Source organism: Antrostomus carolinensis, unplaced genomic scaffold (genome assembly GCF_000700745.2).
Source record: "Antrostomus carolinensis isolate BGI_N321 unplaced genomic scaffold, ASM70074v2 scaffold14035, whole genome shotgun sequence".
In the NCBI taxonomy this organism is placed as follows: domain Eukaryota; kingdom Metazoa; phylum Chordata; class Aves; order Caprimulgiformes; family Caprimulgidae; genus Antrostomus; species Antrostomus carolinensis.
In genome coordinates this window covers 1,084-19,751 of record NW_010314337.1, presented here as the reverse complement: position 1 = coordinate 19,751, position 18,668 = coordinate 1,084, and the positions used below count along the sequence as shown (strand labels likewise).

At 37.9% G+C, this 18,668-nt stretch overlaps 1 protein-coding gene across 1 annotated transcript; it reads right to left on the bottom strand.

The window, feature by feature from the left end:
* Positions 1-1,706: 1,706 nt before the first annotated feature.
* LOC104524666 (protein dopey-2-like) lies at positions 1,707-17,985 on the bottom strand (the record flags this gene model as incomplete). The annotated part of the gene is made up of 8 exons (XM_029084874.1): positions 17,848-17,985; positions 7,838-8,019; positions 7,558-7,728; positions 4,926-5,115; positions 3,948-4,046; positions 3,101-3,224; positions 2,283-2,383; positions 1,707-1,821 (listed from the first exon to the last, which is right to left on the bottom strand). Coding segments are annotated over exons 1-8 (1,120 nt in total), but the record flags the coding sequence as incomplete, so codon positions are not given.
* Between the last annotated feature and the right edge of the window lie 683 nt (positions 17,986-18,668).

The following is an 18,668-nucleotide window of genomic DNA, read 5'->3' as shown; positions in this document are numbered from 1 at the left end:
CTAAATCCATTTCAAAAAATGAAAGTCAAAGGCTTGAGAAGTTATATTTTGTGTGCTGACTGGAACAGAAAGATTAAACTGTACAATGTACTTCAGCTAAATAACCCTTATTTGTAATTCAGCTTAACACTGAGCATCAGCCAAGTAAAACACAATAGGGTAGTATCTGTCATCTATTTTCTAAATTAGATTAATCAAGAAATTTATAATGTAACAACCTTAGTCACCTGTGTTTTCAGCATTTTTGTCAGGAAACAAAACCTCTTTATATAAGAGGCTTTAATTATGATAGATGTAAAAAGACAAACAAAAAAACAGCTAAAAAAATCCAGTTAAAAAAAAAAAGATAAAACCAGCAGAAGAAAATATTAGCATCACTGTCTTATAAAGAGATTAACAAACACTTCTACTAAGGTATCATTCATTTGTTAGGTAAGCAATACAGAATCCTTATTTTTCCTGGCAGTGCTTTCATAATTCTTTAACAGGAAATGTGCTTAAAAGGACTTTTTCTGACCCATGAAAGAGGATAAGCTTACGAGATACAGAAGCCTGCAAAACCAACTGCCACTCAAGTGTTTAGTCTCAGTACATGATTTTAATTCTAAGTCTACAGGGTTAGTCAATGGTAACATCATTCCCCTACCCAGGATAATACCTAGAACACCAGTTTGGGATACAGTCAGTTGTTAAGACTCTATCAACTTCTAACAAATATCAGTTAACCAGTCCATAGGCTTCTCCTACCTGTCAGATTCACAGAATATAAATTCAAAGATTTATCTGTACATGGTTCTTACAGAGAACTGTTAAATCCAAAATCTGTCAAGTCACTTCGGCTTAATTTTTTGATGCAGAAAGGAGAACTTGCCCTTTAAAACAAGGGCCAGCAGAGCCTCACCCTTCTGGTGCTGGCAGCTTCCTGTACACAACAGGACAGAGGTGACAGCCAAGAAAGAGGAGAAAATTCTTCACAGCTCAGTCATTAAGTCTCAAACTGTAGCACAGCAGTATCAGGCCAGTACAAGCTGGCAGTGCCACTGACAGAGGCATCCCTACCTCCCCACACCCATAACAGCTTATTTCCAGCTGAACCACCCGCAGGTAAGTGGTACCGCCCGCTTTGGCAGCAGTGCCACCATAGGCTAGCTGCCTGTGGGACTACACTGTCTGGAAAAGCAACATGGTCATGAGAGTCTAATAGACGTGTAGAGGAAGGCCTGCAAGCACAGCAAAGCACTGGAAACAAACCCAGGCCACAGTAGTGCTGGTGGTTTTCCACATGGAAGCTGCTTTATAAGACAGAACAAAAAGAGGCTTGACAGTATTTTAGAGAATGAGCTTCAAGGAATGAGTTGAGCAGAATACTGAGACTAGGGCAGAAGTGGTTCTTTATAACTGGCTCCTCAGATCACAGTTCTGGGCATGGAAGAGAGTTACCCTCACTAGGATACATCCATGCTGCACAGTGGAGCACTCTGCCAAAGAGCCAGAGATAAGCTGAAGAGGGTGCCTGCTCCAGAGCACCGTTCTGAACAGGTCCAAGGCAAGGAACATAGCCCCCTGCATGCAAATACACAACGCACACATATTCAGAATTAGGAAGAATTGTGCAGGGTGTTGTCTTGGGTCCTGCTGTCAAAGGCAATGAACACCAAGTTGTAACAGTTGTTAGCAGTCACAACAGAAGTGACAAGCAGTATTACCTATTTCAGGTTTGTCAAGGAGACTGATGAGGATGCGAAAGGGTTTCAGATAAGCCTGATGTTGTTCCTCTGTATCAGACTCTGGGAATTTCTGATGTAAAATTTCAATCAAACTCTAGTAAAAAGAAAACATAAAAACATTATACATAGAAGAGAGATTGCCATTTTATTAAGACCTGAAGTGTTTCTAAAGTTGATTTTGTTTAGTACCAACTACAATTGAACTTCAGTTTTCCATACAGGGTAGGCAAATCAATGACATCTTCTCATCATCCATACTCAAGAGCTGATCTTATTCAGAGAAGCGTTTTTAAATAATTCAGGTAGTTCATCAAAGATGCTACCATTTGGTTTCATTAGATTCTATTTGTATTATAAGCACACATGATATTGAGTAAATACAGCACAGCAAGCATTCAGATAGATGAAAACATAAGCACCAAAAGGATGCTGTCTTTAGGGACAGAAAGCAAAGGACAAACCAAGTGGCACAGTCAACAATTCTAGATGTAGTTTGTGCTAACGTTTATAAAGATCATATAAAGATGTATACATCTGTATACAATTAACACCAACCTCAACCAAAAGATCTTTAGAATATTTTCCAAAGAAATAAATAGCATGGTCTTCAGAAGTTGCTGAGTCTGGAGCAAAAGTACCACCTTTAATGTCAGAGCCTACAAGATAAACAGAGGCATCAGGAGTACAGAGAAACACTGCAGTACAGAGCACCACACACACATCATTTATATAAATATTGAAATTACACTGTATTTTTAACCTTTGTCATTTCAACACTTTGCTTGGAACTAACTCATGCACTGCCCAGGGACAGCCCACATATCACACTTTGAGGCATTCATATATGCTATACGGAATATAAGTCAAAACCAAGGCCAGATTCAGACATGGGGTCAGCAAGGTCAGCCTTCATGCAACTACATGGATGCAGCTCTTGTCCTGTTACTTTAGCCTCCTCTTACACTGTTAAAAGGAGAAAGATGAGGAGAAGCTATAGGCCCTCCCTGACAATTAAGCTCACATAGGAATTAATAGACTACTACTTCCAGAAGAGCAAGGTTAAAATAGTGTCTCACTCCCTTCAGTCCACTGAACCACTTCAGAATGAACTGTGGATGGGACCAGAAATAACGCATCAGATACCATGTGATTCAGGACAGTGAAATGAATTCACCTCTGAAGAAAAGACCTGTTTGCCAAATGAATGCTCAAGTTCATTAAACAGGTACTTAAGAAATGACAACAAAACAACCCTTATTTTGTCATCATTCATTAACTGCTGAAAAAGTGTGTTACATTTTTAAGCACTGATTTTTATTTTTTTTAACTCTTAGGTATCAGAATATTGAATATCACTGTATATTGTACAGTACCTAGCAACCATGCATATAATCTTCTGTTGAGTGACATGTCTCTCCTCAACAATGTCTGTGTAGCTGCTGACAGAATATAGACTAAATCAGTCCTGTGCAATAGAATAGTGCTTTCGTTGTGGTCCTAGGATGAAAAACAAAGACACTTTAGCTGTTTATGAACACTGAAACAAGTCAAATTGTTAATGAGGTTTTTTTTCAGCTGTTAATGTTTTGAAAAAAAAAAAAAAGGCAAAAAACCATCAACAACAAAATATTGTGTGTACTAAAAATCTCAGGAAAGGGAATCTGATATGATTGTGATCATTTCCATATTTAAGGTACAGAGCTACAGTTCAGCTAAAAATATTAAAGACTTAATTATGTTATGCCTTAAAACTTTAAATTACTTCTACTTTCAAAATACTGACTACTACTAGGTTACTCAGGAGATGATGGGGAACAGCTTTTGTTTCAAGTAATATTTTCTTTCCTAGTCTTTAACAGAAGTATATGAGTTTAGCACAGACAAGTCCAAATGCTGAAATGCTACTTAAAAAAGGAGCTCGATATTTCTTCCATATGCAGTTTCTCCAGCCTGAATACTTTAAGCACATTCCAAGTATCACACAATATTGACTATGAAAGCACATCTCCATTTGAAGCTGTAAGGATTCTGAGAAGCAGCAGAGTCTCCTCTACTATTAAAATTGATGAGGGAACAAGAAACTGCAAAGTCTGTTCATTGATTTTGAAGTTACAAAAGTCAGACATTTGGCAATAACAGAGGTAGGAGCTGGATGGGTTTCACAGAAGACACCTTCCCGCACAAAGTGCGCATAAGACAACACAAAAATAGTCCTCTTACCAAAGCTGTATAAAATGGGAAGAAGAAGAGAATCACTTCTAGAGTGTTTCTTTGCACAAGGACGTTAGAATCCAATACTGATACACACAAAGACTTTATCTGCAAAAGGAAAAGAAAGCACAATGGTGCTTTACTTCATGATAACATTTAAACTACAGTCACTGTTAGTAATCACAAGAAGGAAAGAAAGCAAACTTGGTTATCCGTGAACAACATCTTTTTAAATAAGAGGATAATTACTCAGTCATTTAACTCCTGCCCCAAAAATGAATTAAAAAAAAAAAAAAAGTTTTGTGGAATACTGTTCAAAGAATCGTTAATACTTATGAAATACTTGGTTTTGTAACAATACACAGTGTCACAGTGTGACATCACCAGCCATGAGACAGAATGTGAAGCCTCACAAAATGCAGATATTAAAGTACTCTAACTAGAATTACAGTTATTCCACCACTGAAGTTTAACATAAACTACTACTTACTGAAAATTTCCATTTTACTGAAAAAATAAAATTATACTAAATTTCAGAACTGTATTCCAGGATGGCAAACACTTTGAGAAATCCTCATTAAACATTGCACATACTGTATTACAGAAAAGCTGGTCTTCAACCTTAAATGCAAATTCAGAACAGCTAGAGAAAAGACGTCAGGTTTATCTTCCAATTTGAAAGTCTTCTAAGGCTATATGCAGTCCCAATTACCAAAAACTGCAGAAGCTTCAGATGACTTGCGTCCTGCAGGCTAACCAAAACCTGTACTGGAGTTTCTCTGCTACATTTCAGATAAGATGCTCCCATCAAGTAACCATATTAAGCAATTCCAAGTTGTGGACTTTTCACCCTCTTTTTGTCTCTCTCTCTCTCCAAAATATTTTTAAGAGCATGTAATTCTAATTTAATACTGAGAAGGCACAATCTGCTAGCATGCTGGTATGATGGTAGATAAGACTGTTCTGCAAGGAGTGTAATGAACTCACCGTGAGCTTATAATCAGTGCCGAGCATGTACTTCTGCTGTTTTCCAGTCAGCTCTCTGTTGATATGACTGACAACAAAAAGAGAAGCAGGTAGCCTGATGGATGGGCTGACCAGGACACTACCCCAGAGTGCTCCATAGAACACTTCTTGGCCCATCAATAAGGAGAGTTTCACAAGCAAAGCATCTGTTCTGTATGGAAATATATTTGACAGGAGAAAATAGATTTTTGTTAGTTCAGTTTTATACCATAAAAAGGAAATTATACACAGAACTAGTATTGTAGTTGACATAATTTAATTTCCTCATCTTTGTATTATCAGTACTGCCCTTTCCACATGACAATAGCCAGCATGTGACTGTACGAAAATAATCAAAAACCACTCAATCCTTTGTCACTGTGCACACTCAATGAAATGTTTCTGTGCATACTTTAGAAACTTCTCCAGTATTTATCTGCAAACATTAAGCTCTCACCAAATTACTGCAGTAGCTCTAACTGCAAAATATTTATTATCAGAGGTGTGCAATGCTGAACTGGAAATAATTTAAGCTGCTGCTAGACTCTGAAAGTCAATTCTATCAGTGTGGGAACTGGAAGATAGCCCATGTTTGTACTTACAAATCAATGGGCTCAATTTGTAAGTCACCGAATGAAGAAAACCATGAGATAAAATGACACATTGTCAGTTACTGCACCCAGGATTGGTACATTGAAATTAGTTTAATGGCAATCACATTGGAGGTCCTATGACTGAACGTATGTTCTCTGCTTTGGTAAGTCTGTCAGCACTCTGGTATTTTAGTATACTGTGGGAAATTAAACTTCACTTGAGGAATGTAGAAGTGAGAAAAGAGGGAGAAGTCCAGTAGAGAAGAGGGAAGAGAATCCCAAATCTGATGTGCTTTTCCATTTCTTTATGAAGTAGCCCTCAATTAATCTTTTCTTTTCCACTTTGTGTGTGTGTGTGCAAATTCAGGCATATGTGTGTGTTTAAGAAGGAAATAGCATCTAGGCTGAATCATGACCTGAGCTAGTACTTCTGCCACTTTTGGGAACAGTAGGGGATGTATCGGTGTTAGTCCCCTTCTGAAAACATTCAGTAGGGTCTCTCATGAAGCTGAATTTAAACTTAATCCAACACATATTCCAAAAAGATATCTTGGTCTGTCTTTCTTCAGGATCAATGAGTAAACTAAAGAAAGATTTGTTTTGTAATTTTTATATTTCATGTAATTTTTATATTTCACAAATTAATATTAAATTAATTTTAGCCTAAATCTTTGAAAGTGAAATATATGGTCATTTCTTGTCTGTGATCCTGTTTGTCCAAGGCAAAGAGGAAAACAACGCTGTCATGAATAGGGAAAAAAGTTATAAAACCGTAAGTCAGATCTTGGAAGTTAATCTGCAGTTCCCATTAACTCTCTACTTCAAATTTAGTCAATTTCAAAATAAGTTCAGTTTCCCTAAAAAGGCTCCAGATAGACAGAGACTTAGGTCCAAGAGATCCCCTTTCTCCTCTAAGGCCCCAGCACTAGCGCTGTAGGAAAGAGAAAACAATACACCATAATTTATAAGCCTGCCTGACCAAAAGAACACACTAAAATTCATGTTTCTACAGCAGATGTATAAGAGGTATGTACTTGCCCATAAATCTGATGTTCTGGAATTAGCAACTGAATGCTACTCACCAAGCTGGGAACACATGTAATCCACTCTTAGCCACTCCAACAACTGATATGAGCATTCAACTTAATACTTGTTTTTAAAAAGAGGCATTAGATGTAGAAGTATTTTGCTTACTAAGTGTAATTTATGCAACCTAGCATATCTTGTGGGGTTCTCTTGTTTGTTTGTTTGTTTTGTTTTTTTAAGTGTACAGACAGCTATTAAGGACTCAAAAAGGGCAGAGAGAAAAGCCAACACATCCAGACTGGTAATACAGAAGGAAGTACATTACCAATGCAAAGTTTAGTGACTCTAAGAAAAGAAACATTTGTATGAAACATACAGTGGTTGAGTTCTTGTAAGATCTTACAAAACAGTTCTGGTAACTGAAATAAAACCACTACACAAATGGGTGCTGAGCAGCTCCTCTCAGCACACTTCCTGATCCTGACTTTATCGTACTTAATGCCATTGTCATTACTGCCAGGGGCACCCAAGAGTGCCCCTGGCAAATAGATTTTGGAAGAACTGCCTCTTGCTCATGTTTTCAGAACCTGAGGGTATGTATCTGGCATAGAAAGACTGGAAAGAATTCAGCTGCTCTCTCATGTTACAATATTTAAATAGAATTTATTGACAGAGCAGTAGTTTGGGAAGTCAGGTTAATTATTTAGGAGTTGAGAGGAGCTTTAAGAAATAGTTTTTATTCTTTTCTCTCAGCACATCTATTTTTAACCCTCCTTTTCCTCTTCTCTCCTCTTTTCTTCCTGAGATGAAAATAGAAGGGGAAAGGGTTTTCCTACTTTAGCACTATTTGTTGCTTCTTTCAGGGACTCATCATCCTTCCACCCTTAGAAGCTCTTTTATCAAGCCTTCTGCATAGGGAGCTGACAGAAATTTCATGAGAATTCACAGGAAAGCAAAATACTGTATACTGCTTTTGAATTAGTATCAGTTCTTACCTGTCATAAATTTCTGATCCTTCTTCCAGTCCAGGCAGCAGTCCAATTACAAAGGCTTGAAGACCAGGCAGGAGGGACTTTTGGAGAGGAAGAAAGTATTTCTCATACAAACCAAGAAGAACAGGCCTCACTGACATTGCTGCATTCGCCAGCAGAGGAAACAAACCAGAGCTTTTTTTTTTTATTAAAAAAAAAAAGAAAAAGAAAAAAAAAGGATAAGGAAAAAAATTAGTTAACTAAAATAGACTGTGAAATGTGTATGCTTTTAAAGAAAATTTACCTGTACAAGAATAAATCCTTGGAAAGCCATTTTGTCCCAATAATTTTAAAAATTATTTCATAGGTTTCTAGTGCCTTTAAGTGCACTCCACTAGGTAATGCTGGATGTAAACACTGAGATAATCTTTTACTGATGATCAGCCGTCTTGGCAATAGAGAATACTTCAGGTTACTCTGAAGAGCCTGTGGAAGAAAGGAGATGAGAATACACAGCTGTAATTTAAAAGATGATGTATTTGATGAATGCAAAGGTTTCCTACTAGCACATTGAGAAGAACTAAATGCATTCAAGAGATTTTTTTTCTCATAAATGCATTTTGTTACACTGAAACAGCAGAATTCTGCCACTGAGTTTTCATATGGAATCAGTCACGAGCAATCTAGAAAAGTCTGGTCTTACTTTGCTTAGAGTCTGGAAAAAGAAGTCAAAGTACAGGACAGGGTACCCTTATCCTATCTCCAAGGGAAGTAGAGGAGTAACAAGAAGAGCATCTCAGCTTTTAAGGACAGGAAATAAAGTAACAATTAAATAACTATCTTTCCTCATAAATTTTAATTTCACATATAGCTGAAATAGAAACAAAAAACCTTCCAACCAAAGCAGGCATGATTAAATGGGACAACAACATCTTAGAAGTTATTTGTAATTCTGTGTGGCTATATTCAGTAAGCTTTATTAACAATCCTCAGTGTATTGATGTATAAGTAAAAGATCCTCAGGACAGGAAATAGTTAACTAAGTATTGCAAACAGGACAGGTCTCTGGAAAAAAAAAACTGTAGCACCTTTCCTTGGAAAGATTACGTTTTTCCTTGAACCATGCATGCATTTCAGTAGGGTAAATAAATATCTCTCTTCAACTCAGAAACAATTAAAAAAAGAAGTTGCAATTAAATGTCACTTCAGCTTTTGATGACTGTGTGCTAATGCGAACAGATGTTTCAATGCAGATTGACATTTGGGGTGTTTTCAGGATTAGACAAATTCTTGACTCTCTCAAAGGTTAAATCATGGTCTTATGGCTGTGCAATTGTTTTAAACTTGAGGTTCTTCTGTCCTGCCTGAAAAAAGGTTTTGAAAAATGCAGCAGACAAGTGAACTAACCCTTCCTTGCTCATTTCCAAGAAAAAAACCAAAACAGTTCAGCAATGATCACGATATTCACTTGAATGCTGAATACTCTCATCAGCAGTAAGAGGAAGAGATAAAAGCCATTATCTTTCAAAGGTGTGTGCAACTTATCATTTAACTCTTTGCAGTGGTAGGCATGAAAAGCTGGAATCTGTAAGATTATTATTGTGTTATTTTTCCCATTTGCTGCCCTGCCTAAACTGAGAGACCAGCTATTACTAAAGAGCTTCTAGTCAAGAAGAAAAAGGCTGAGAGTCTGTAACAACAGTAAACAGAAATGTCATGTCATTCTGAAATTCATCCAGTACAGATGCCACTCAGAGCCAATTCATTTCCTTCCTCCCTCCCCCACTATGAGCATGAGATCTGCATTTTAATAGGTACTAAAAAATAGAATCCAAGAATGCAGCAATATTTCACATATGAAATTAAACCATGATACATTTGTGGCGTTATCTTTTATATCTTTTTATACCTCTTATATTTGAGAGATTTACTCATACATTACATGAGTAATATTATTTCAATATAAAAGACTGAAATCCTTAATACTGGTAACAACTTTGAAGACTACTTGAATGCTGGACTTTGAAACATGCTGTTTATATTGGTTGGTATGTATTTGCCCACACCCTCTGTATATATAAAAGAAGGTAATTACAAAAATATATGCCAATGGTAAATATTTTTTCTCTCAGTCTTAAAACTGAACAAATATGATCTTAATATTCTGTCAGTTAAAATTTAAATATGAACTAGGTAGAAAATTAAAACATTCACTGTTTATTACCCAGAGAATCTGATCTATTACAGAAATAATGCCATCTGATTAAAAATCTTGTTTGGCTTATTTACTTTCCTAAGAATGCAAAGAAAACCTCCACCAGCAAATAAGAACTCTCCTTCCCCAAACATCAAAACATTTAGTCAGAAGAGAAAGAAACACTCCACGAATATTAGGAGTTGAATAGTGGATAATCAGGGTTAACTCAGTGTAAAGTATTTCTCCTGGCTAACTCTGAAACCTTCCTATGTCCATATCCCAGTAGGTGAGACCAACTTAGAACAAGACTACGTTCATGTACATGTGCCAACTATACTGCTTCACCTAAAGAATCAGAAGACATCTCTGTACAGCGAGCAAGATTTGAAGACATTTATTATGATCCTCATACATAAACTGAGGAGAGTTTCTTCCCAACACATCAGACTGATTCCGAGATGAAACTTCCTTCTTAAAAGTACATAATATTTTTTTTTCTGATTTGGGTTGATGAAATACATGGTTGAACACAAACTACAGCTCTTCTCAAGAATGGTTGTTCCTGGTTAACCGTGGTCTCTGATCTTCTAGCAGATACAAGAGATTTATAACCACACTGCAGTATATTGGAAGACTGTGGTTGCACCAAGAGCCATTTCAGCAGAGAGGTGGGCTGGCTGCTACTTTGCTGAAGGGTTCAGATTTGTAACAGCTTCCCCAGAATTACAGGGCTCAAAGAATTTTAAAAGGGTTGAAAGACATTAATTAGCAGACAGATCTAAAACTGTTCATTGAAATGAGTGACATGATAACATACATGTTTCCAAATGCCAATTAGTTTCTGTGAGCTGACAGGCAAAGCTAAAAAGATTGATTTTTAAATATCCTGAGTTCCCATAACTGAAAAAAACCAATCAGTTGCCTGTGAGATCTAGGACTAGATTATAATTTCAGCTGTTACAGGGAGATAAATGTTGTGGGAGCAAGCCTGGTATCACTGGCACTGTATGCAGATGAAGATCCCATCCCAAACCACTGCTTCCACATTCAGAATCCAACACTGACCCTGTTCACAGGTTTTGAAATCTGTTATTCACCCATTCTTTTGATTCTTGTGAGCTTAATTTGACTGTCTTTATTTAAATACAAGCTTAAGCCCACCCATGATCTACTTTTCACCCTTGTCTCCAACTGCTTTCCACATGAGCAGTTATGGTGGCAGAAGTGTTAAATGTCACTGGAACTGCTCGTAAGGGTTGGCTCGAGAAGCCTGAACTGCTAGCAAGCACTCCACACTCAATATATCATCCCAGGGCTTGGTTTTCACAGATCAGTGAAAAATCAACAATCACAAAAACCCAACAAGTATTTGACCTACCACTGGCTTTTAAAATTAATACTTCAGTCAGTAAGTCAGGGAAAAATGAGACATGTAAAGTAATGCCTTGTGTCTACATGCATGTCCAGTTTTCAGCTTTTTACAGGTTCTTCTTCTTTGTGACTGCCTACAGAATACATTCACACTAAACATTTTCTAATGCATAAGCATACTCAGAGTTTCTTTGACTGTGGGTTATAAAGGGAAGAATGGGAAGACTATTCATTGCAGCAGCGTATACATGTGCCTTAAAACAAAACACAGACACACATACAAAGGAGAATACTAATATTTCCACAATTAGTGGTTTAAGTTATTGTGCACCACTTTATAGCACCACTAGAGATCAGTTAGATCAGTTCACCTAGACATAAATAAACCAAGCAAATCAAGTAAATATTTTTATTTACATAGCTAGAATTCCAGAAGAATGCAGCAATACATCAATTTATAAGATTATCTTCAACTAGGAGATACTATAATTCTTCTTTTAGACAACAGAGCTTGGGAAGACAAGGGGAAAAGGAGAGCCTGTGATTCCTTTTTCCACTGATTCATTTTCCAAGTAGATAAAAAAAAAAAATTCTAAACAGAGCTGCAGTTTCCATAAAAATAGCAACGTGAAGTCTACAGATGGTTGTGAGAAAACTGTAAACTAGCAGCTGGAGTTACATTAAAAAAGGGGGGAAAAAGATCTATAAAATATCCCTAGTCCTGCACATTGCATTTGTGCAAGGGGTGTGGTGAAGCTCCATAAAGCAATTAGGAGGCAAAGCTTCCCTTCTTCTGAAAGATAGAAGGCTTGCCTTCAACAGAAGGCAAGTGCTGCTTGTATTTGCAATTCGGCCACTAGTTGTTATAAAGCTGTAGCAGTCAAGAGTTCTCGTATGACGCAACTGGTGTAATTAGGCTTTGCTCGTTAAATCCGAATTTCAGAAGAATCCTCTTGTCTCCTACCCCTTGATAACAGACATATTGTAACACTGTTACTACTGAAACAAACCATAGCTGTGCAGCTGCAATGATTTTTGTGCTCTTTCCCCTTCCCCTCCAAACAGATCAAGTGTTTGGTTGAGATCATATTCACCTCAAGTTTCTGAAAAGCCTACAGAAGCAAGAAGTAACAAGGTTATTTTCTATTGAAAGTCCAAAAAAACCCCCAAAATTTTGAAATGGCAGACTAAAGACTAAAAAATAGTATTTCAAGAACTTATTTGTGCATTTACACACTTGCGTTATGCCCAAGGATAAAAAGCAGTTTGAAAGTGCTCTTTTAGAGCAAACATTGTTATCGCTACTGAGCAAGTCAATCATGTTGTAAACATAAAATAAATCCCTCTAGAACAATTGATTTTTCATATTTTATTTCATGGTGACCAATTAACATCTTGCTCAGAAAAGGGACACTGGCTTGCCAGCCAGGCTCAGTGGCAACAGTCACTAGTAAAGCTTCTGTTAGTTCCATACCACTGATATCCAAATCCTGTTGAAAAATTTTTGATGGAGATTGTTTTGCCATGTTGATGAATGGCAAAATCCTATCCATTATTCTTGTCAAGCAGATGCAGGTTGAGTTTTTTGGTAGGCTGGTTGGTTATTTTGGTTTTTTTTGTTGTTTTTTAATATATATGGATTAATTGAAGAAACAGAGGGATTTAAATATTCCCTTGCCAAAAACCCAGTGAGATTTTGTGCTCTTCTGTGAATCCAGAAATTTCACAGACTTTTTAGAAAACTTCCTTTCATAGTTTCCTTACAAAAGCAGGCTGTGGAATCCAATATTTACTACTGCTCAGTTTTTAATTTTGCAGACTGTCACTCATCTACTGTTTGCCTGCACACAGAGTTAAAATTTCTAGAAAATACATCCCTATAATCTGGATTAAGAACCCTAATGCAAACTATGCACTTGGATTTTCCTAACTTCATAATACTTTTAGCCTCCTAATTGCCTGGAGGTCCCCCTACGTTAATACTTTTTAATGTATTTTATATAATAGAAGTACCTGTTTATATTCTGAATAGACAGTGATGAGCATTTTGGATATGAAAATGATGTTAAAAGCACCTGTTCCACTAACAAGCCCACATATGAACCAACCACCTATTTCTAGGTTTAAACAGACAACACCCCTCCCCCCCAGCATTCTTTTCTACCAAAGCATAAATGTGATTTCACAGAGTTGGATCCTTTTAAAACACTGGAACAAGCTGGCAAAATCTGCAATAGCACAATCACATTTTATCACTAAGACAATTGAAAAGGATTACTGTATTCTGGATTCAGCAATCTGTAATGAATGCCTGAAAACCTTAGTCACAAAACAATGCTTTCCCAACAGTGAAGATACACAGATGTGCAAAAATGATTAAAAAATGGCTCAAAGCTGTATCCAAGAACAGTACTCAGAAGAGAATAATCCTATTTCTTGAAGCCAGGAGCAGCCTGGGCTGCAGCTACTAAATGACCAGCTTATAGTAAGCAGAGCTTGAACAGAATCAAAGCAGAGAGATAAAGATACTTACAAGTGGAATACGAGTAAGTTTCAAGGCAAAGCTGAAGCTTCTCTTTAAAGCATTAACGTTCCTATTTACTGCCTGTTTAATCTACTTATTTGCATCTGTCCATTCATATTCTTCTATAAGTTTTTATAAACGTTACTTTCCACTGTTTCTCCTTTACCATGATGATGCATAACACCCACACTACCCAAATTAAAACCTAAAAAATCTTTCTCTTACAAACCGGGGGTGTAGCATAAGTTAGAAAATTCTGCCAACTCTAGCTTTTGTTAGAAAACAGTTTCTCTCCATTCTTCACTCATGCTCAGCTTGGTACCTGCAGTTCTGTTCAGAACACTGCACGGGAGATTCATTTTACCGAACCTTAGAAGACTAGGTCAGTCAAAAAACATGGGCAAAACTGCAGTAACTCACCTCAGGCATAAAACCAGTGAGGAACATACGCAATTTTAGGACAGTGCTCATCTGACCTACTTTAAATAGCAAGAGATGAGTCACAACAACAACAACAAAAAATAAAACCCCTTATTCCTCTCTCTGCCTAAAAGTGATTCAAGGTGAAGCTGTCCACACTGAAGTCATCTGAAGTTCGATAGGGCTCATCTCCCTGAAGTGACAAAAAATAATCTTTCTAGATCTACAAACTGACCTGTTTGGCTGACCATTCAGATTAAAGTCAACTGGTTTCTCTGTTACTTCCCTGGTTCTACAAGTCACTGTGAAACATCAGTTAGAACCACAGACGCAACAGAGAAACTGTGAAAAACAACCTTCAGTTTAACCTTGGTAGCTATGGAGTAATAGGAAGAAGTAACAGAGCTGTCTCTTTTCACCAGAAGTAACAGCAGCAAGAGCTCCAGATCACTTGTTTCAGTCAAGGCCAAAAGGATCTGGATCAGCTCCCTCCATTCTTTTCCCCTCATCTTTAAGTAGGAAGAGCCTGTGCTGCTTCCTTCAGACCTTGTTTTGAAACTATAATGCCACTGAGCTTCTGCAGAAATAAGAGAGCGCACATGTGTGTGTTAACTTGTGAGACTCAGTAGTGCAAATTATTGTTGAAGGCTGCCTATAGGAGAAAAAGCCTCAGAAAATATTACACCTATATAAGCAAGAACACCCACAACTAAAGTCAACAATACAAAGATCCTTAATAAACATATACTTAAGCGAGATCTTCCATGCTACTCTAAAACCCTGAAAAGTACTTCCAAAACTCCTCATCTTAGCCATCCTTTTTTCTCTCTCCCTTTCTCAGCATTTTCACATTTGCTTAATAACAGGCATCACTGCACACCAGTTATTGACACCCAGGTGCCTGAGTACAAACACGTGCAGTGTTGAAAAATGTTTTTATCACTGAGATACTATTTATCTGCTCCCTCCTACCCATTCTCTCCCTGCTCATTCATTCACCCTTGGAAATTACTGTAGAAGAAACTAGGCTCTTATTTTAGAAACACCTACCCTCCCTCCAACCCTAACAGAACTCAACAACAATATTTATGTTTTTGGATGTAAGAGACCAAGAAATCATAAGAGTTAAGAGTATAGCTATTGACATCTTATTTCACAATCTGCCTTTTGGCAGCACATTCCTCTGACATATCATCCTTATTTTTAAGTAACAGACAGAAGCAGATGAACCAGTTCTTAAGCTCCTAAAATGATTAAGTCCATAAAATACCGCAGCAGATGGACTGAAGTAATAGCTAAAAGCTTTTTTGATTGGTTTCTACTATGCTGCTACGTATTTTGGCAATTCTGTACATGAATAAGAGTTTCAGATAGATCGGTGTTAATCTTTTCAGTGTGTTCATCTAGGTCAAGATAAAAGATCAAAGCCTACCTCTTGCCACAGGTAAGAAATCTCTCACTCTAATTCTTATTTTCCCTTTTGCAAGAAGCATTCTGAAGGCTTCTAGCTCTCTTTATTAACTCAATAGGCATCAGGATGACACAGTGAAGGCAGAAATGCGTAACTCCTCTTGCACGAGCAACATCCATCTTCTCTCCTCTGAAGATGAAAGAACATGGCTGCCCTTAACAAAACTCAATTGGCAAATGTCTCAGTTTTCAAGAAGGGTCAGAAGGAAGACTCTAGTAATTACAGGCCTGTCAGTCTCACTTCAGCATCTGGTAAAATTATGGAGAAGGTTATTCTGGAAGTTATTGAAAAACACTTGAGAGACAATGCAGTCATTGGTCATAGCCAGCATGGGTTCACAAGGGGAAAGCCCTGATTAACCAATTTAATTTCTTTTTATGGCAGGGTCACCCATCTAGCTGATCAAGGGAAGCCAGTAGATGTGGGGTTTTTTGGTCTGTTTTGTTTTTTTTTAATTTTATCAAAGCTTTTGATACTGTTTCTTACAGTATCTTTCTAGAGAAACTGTCTAGCACACAGCTGGACAAGTTCATGACATGTTGGCTGAGCAATGGGCTGATGGGTCAGGATCAAAGGGGGGTATACCAGGTTGGTGGCCAGTCACCAGTAGGGTTCCCCAGAGCTCCATTTTAGGGTCAGTGCTCTTTAATGTTTTTATAAATTATCTGGATGCAAGAATCAAATGTATGTTAAGTAAGTTTGCTGATGATACCAAACTAGGAGGAGTTGTGGACTTCCTTGAGGGTAGAGAGGTCTTACAGAGAGCTCTGGATAGACTAGAGAGCTGGGCGATCACCAGCTGTATGAAATTTAACAAGAGCAAGCACAGGATTCACCACCTGGAACAGGGCAACCCAGCTTATACATACAAATCAGGGGACAAGAGGCTGGAAAGCAGGCCTGTGGAAAGAGATCTGGGGGTCTGGGTTGATGGTAAGTTGAATATGAGTCAACAGTGTGGCCTGGCAGCCAAAAGGGCCAACTGTGTCCTGGGGTGCATCAAGCACAGCATAGCTAATTGGCTGAGGGAGGTAACTGTACCACTCTACACCACACTGGTGCGGCCCCACCTTGAGCACTGTGTGCAGTTTTGGGCACCTCAGGGTAAGAAGGACATCAGCCTACTGAGATGTGTCTAGAGGAGGGTGACCAAGATGGTGAAAGGTCTCAAGGGCAAGGCTTATGAGGAGCAGCTGAGGTCACTTGCTTTGTTCAGCTTGGAGAAGAGAAGGCTGAAGGGGGGACCTCATCGCAGCCTACAACTTCATGAAGAGGGGCAGCGGAGAAAGGGGTTCTGATCTCCACTCTCTGGTGATCAACGACAGGACACAAGGAAATGGAAGGATGCTGCATCAGAGGCTTTTCAGATAGGACCTTAGGAAAAGATTCTTCACTGAGAGGATGGTCAGTCACTGGAACAGGCTCCCCAGGGAAGGGGTCATGGCACCAAACCTGTCTGAGTTCAAGGAGTGTGTGGATGATGCTATTAGTCATATAGTTTAGTTTTAGGTAGTCCTGCGAGTAGCAAAGAGTTGGACTTGATGATTCTTATGGGTCCCTTCCAACTTGAGATATTCTATGAATTCTCCCCCCTTTTGAAAACTCTGTAGAATTAAGGCTTAGCAACAACAGGAAAGGCATGTGAAGCAGCTATCGGGTAACAACAGACATTTCCTTGTGAATTCTCCAGGATTTGCCTCCTCCCGCTTCCATTTCCTTAACGACTACAACTACTCTTGTCCCATGTACACTCAGAAAGAGCTTTATGCTAAAAGAGACCAAGTGGGACATAAACAACATACACTTTGTTTCTTAGGCAGGAGGAGAGGACACACTTCCTAGGTGTTTTTCTGTAAAAGTCTTTCTTTCTTCCTATACTCAGCCATATTTTCCATGGTCATACAAAAGACACCACCAGCACCAAATCAGTTACTTCCTCAAATACAAGAGAAAGGCATGGTCAAGTAAATGTGATCTTTACATTTAAATTTTGACTTATAATATATACTAAAACGTGTGGCCTCCTGTTCTATATAAAGACATTTTTAGCTGCTCTAGAGTAAGTAACCAGCATCCTGAAGGTTTCTTCGATGCAAAAACCAAATTAACTTAGCTGTATAAAGGAAACAAATGCCATTTGAAAGAAACTTCTGTTGGTTTTACAAAAATTTCTTGCATTTACATAAAAGATGCTGACTTAGCTGCTTCTATTACCCCTCCTTTATGAACTACTATTTTTCTTGAGTGAATTTTCAATTTTGTTAAATACTGTAAGTTTCAGAAAAGTTAATAACAATAAAGAAATGCAAAAATATTCCTGTGACACTGTACCTTATTAAGCTTGCCAAGGGAAGATATAAGATCCGCCCATTCACTTGATGATTCAAAGTTTCTCAAAGCTTTCTCGATCACTGAAGAATAATTTCTGTATCTGTAATCACCAAGTAACTCCTGCTCTTCTGGATCCATCTTTGGTTCTCATACCAAGGTGAAATTTCCTGGTAAACTAAAACATGCATACAGTCACAAAAAGACAACCCACATTTAAGTCCTGGCAACCCTAAAGTACTGTAAGATAATAAATATGTAGAAGCACTGACGGATCACAACAAACAGGTCATCTGATCAAGTTTCAACACAAAGTTAAAAATAATTTAACAGGCATGACTCCAACTCCCCACTGCCTGTTCTAGCAGTTTTGCAGTCACATTTTCCCATTTGTGAAACATGTTTTTTCCTTCCATGCACGTGGATCTCGCACAACAACTAAGGAAAGGAATAAAAAGTCTCATCATAAACACAGTGCTGACAAGGAGTTAGGGAGAAGTAAATAGTTTTCATAACTTATCACCTGTGTAGCATTTTGAAAGGTTACCTGTAGCCATGGAATGTGAAACATTTCATATCAGAATTCAACTTTCCAGAGGAATCCCATTAAAGGGCCTCTCAGCCCACAGCAGAAGGAGCCCTCAGCACTCTGCATCTCAACTTGTCAGCAGCAGATGCTGACGTACAACACTAAGGTGCTGTGCCAAAGCATCAAGGCATGAATGCAAATCTTCCTTTATTTCACCAAAAAGTACCCATATATTTTTATAGAGGAAAAATAAGGTATTCGGACCTGATTTTCTCATATTCTGTTACACATTTGG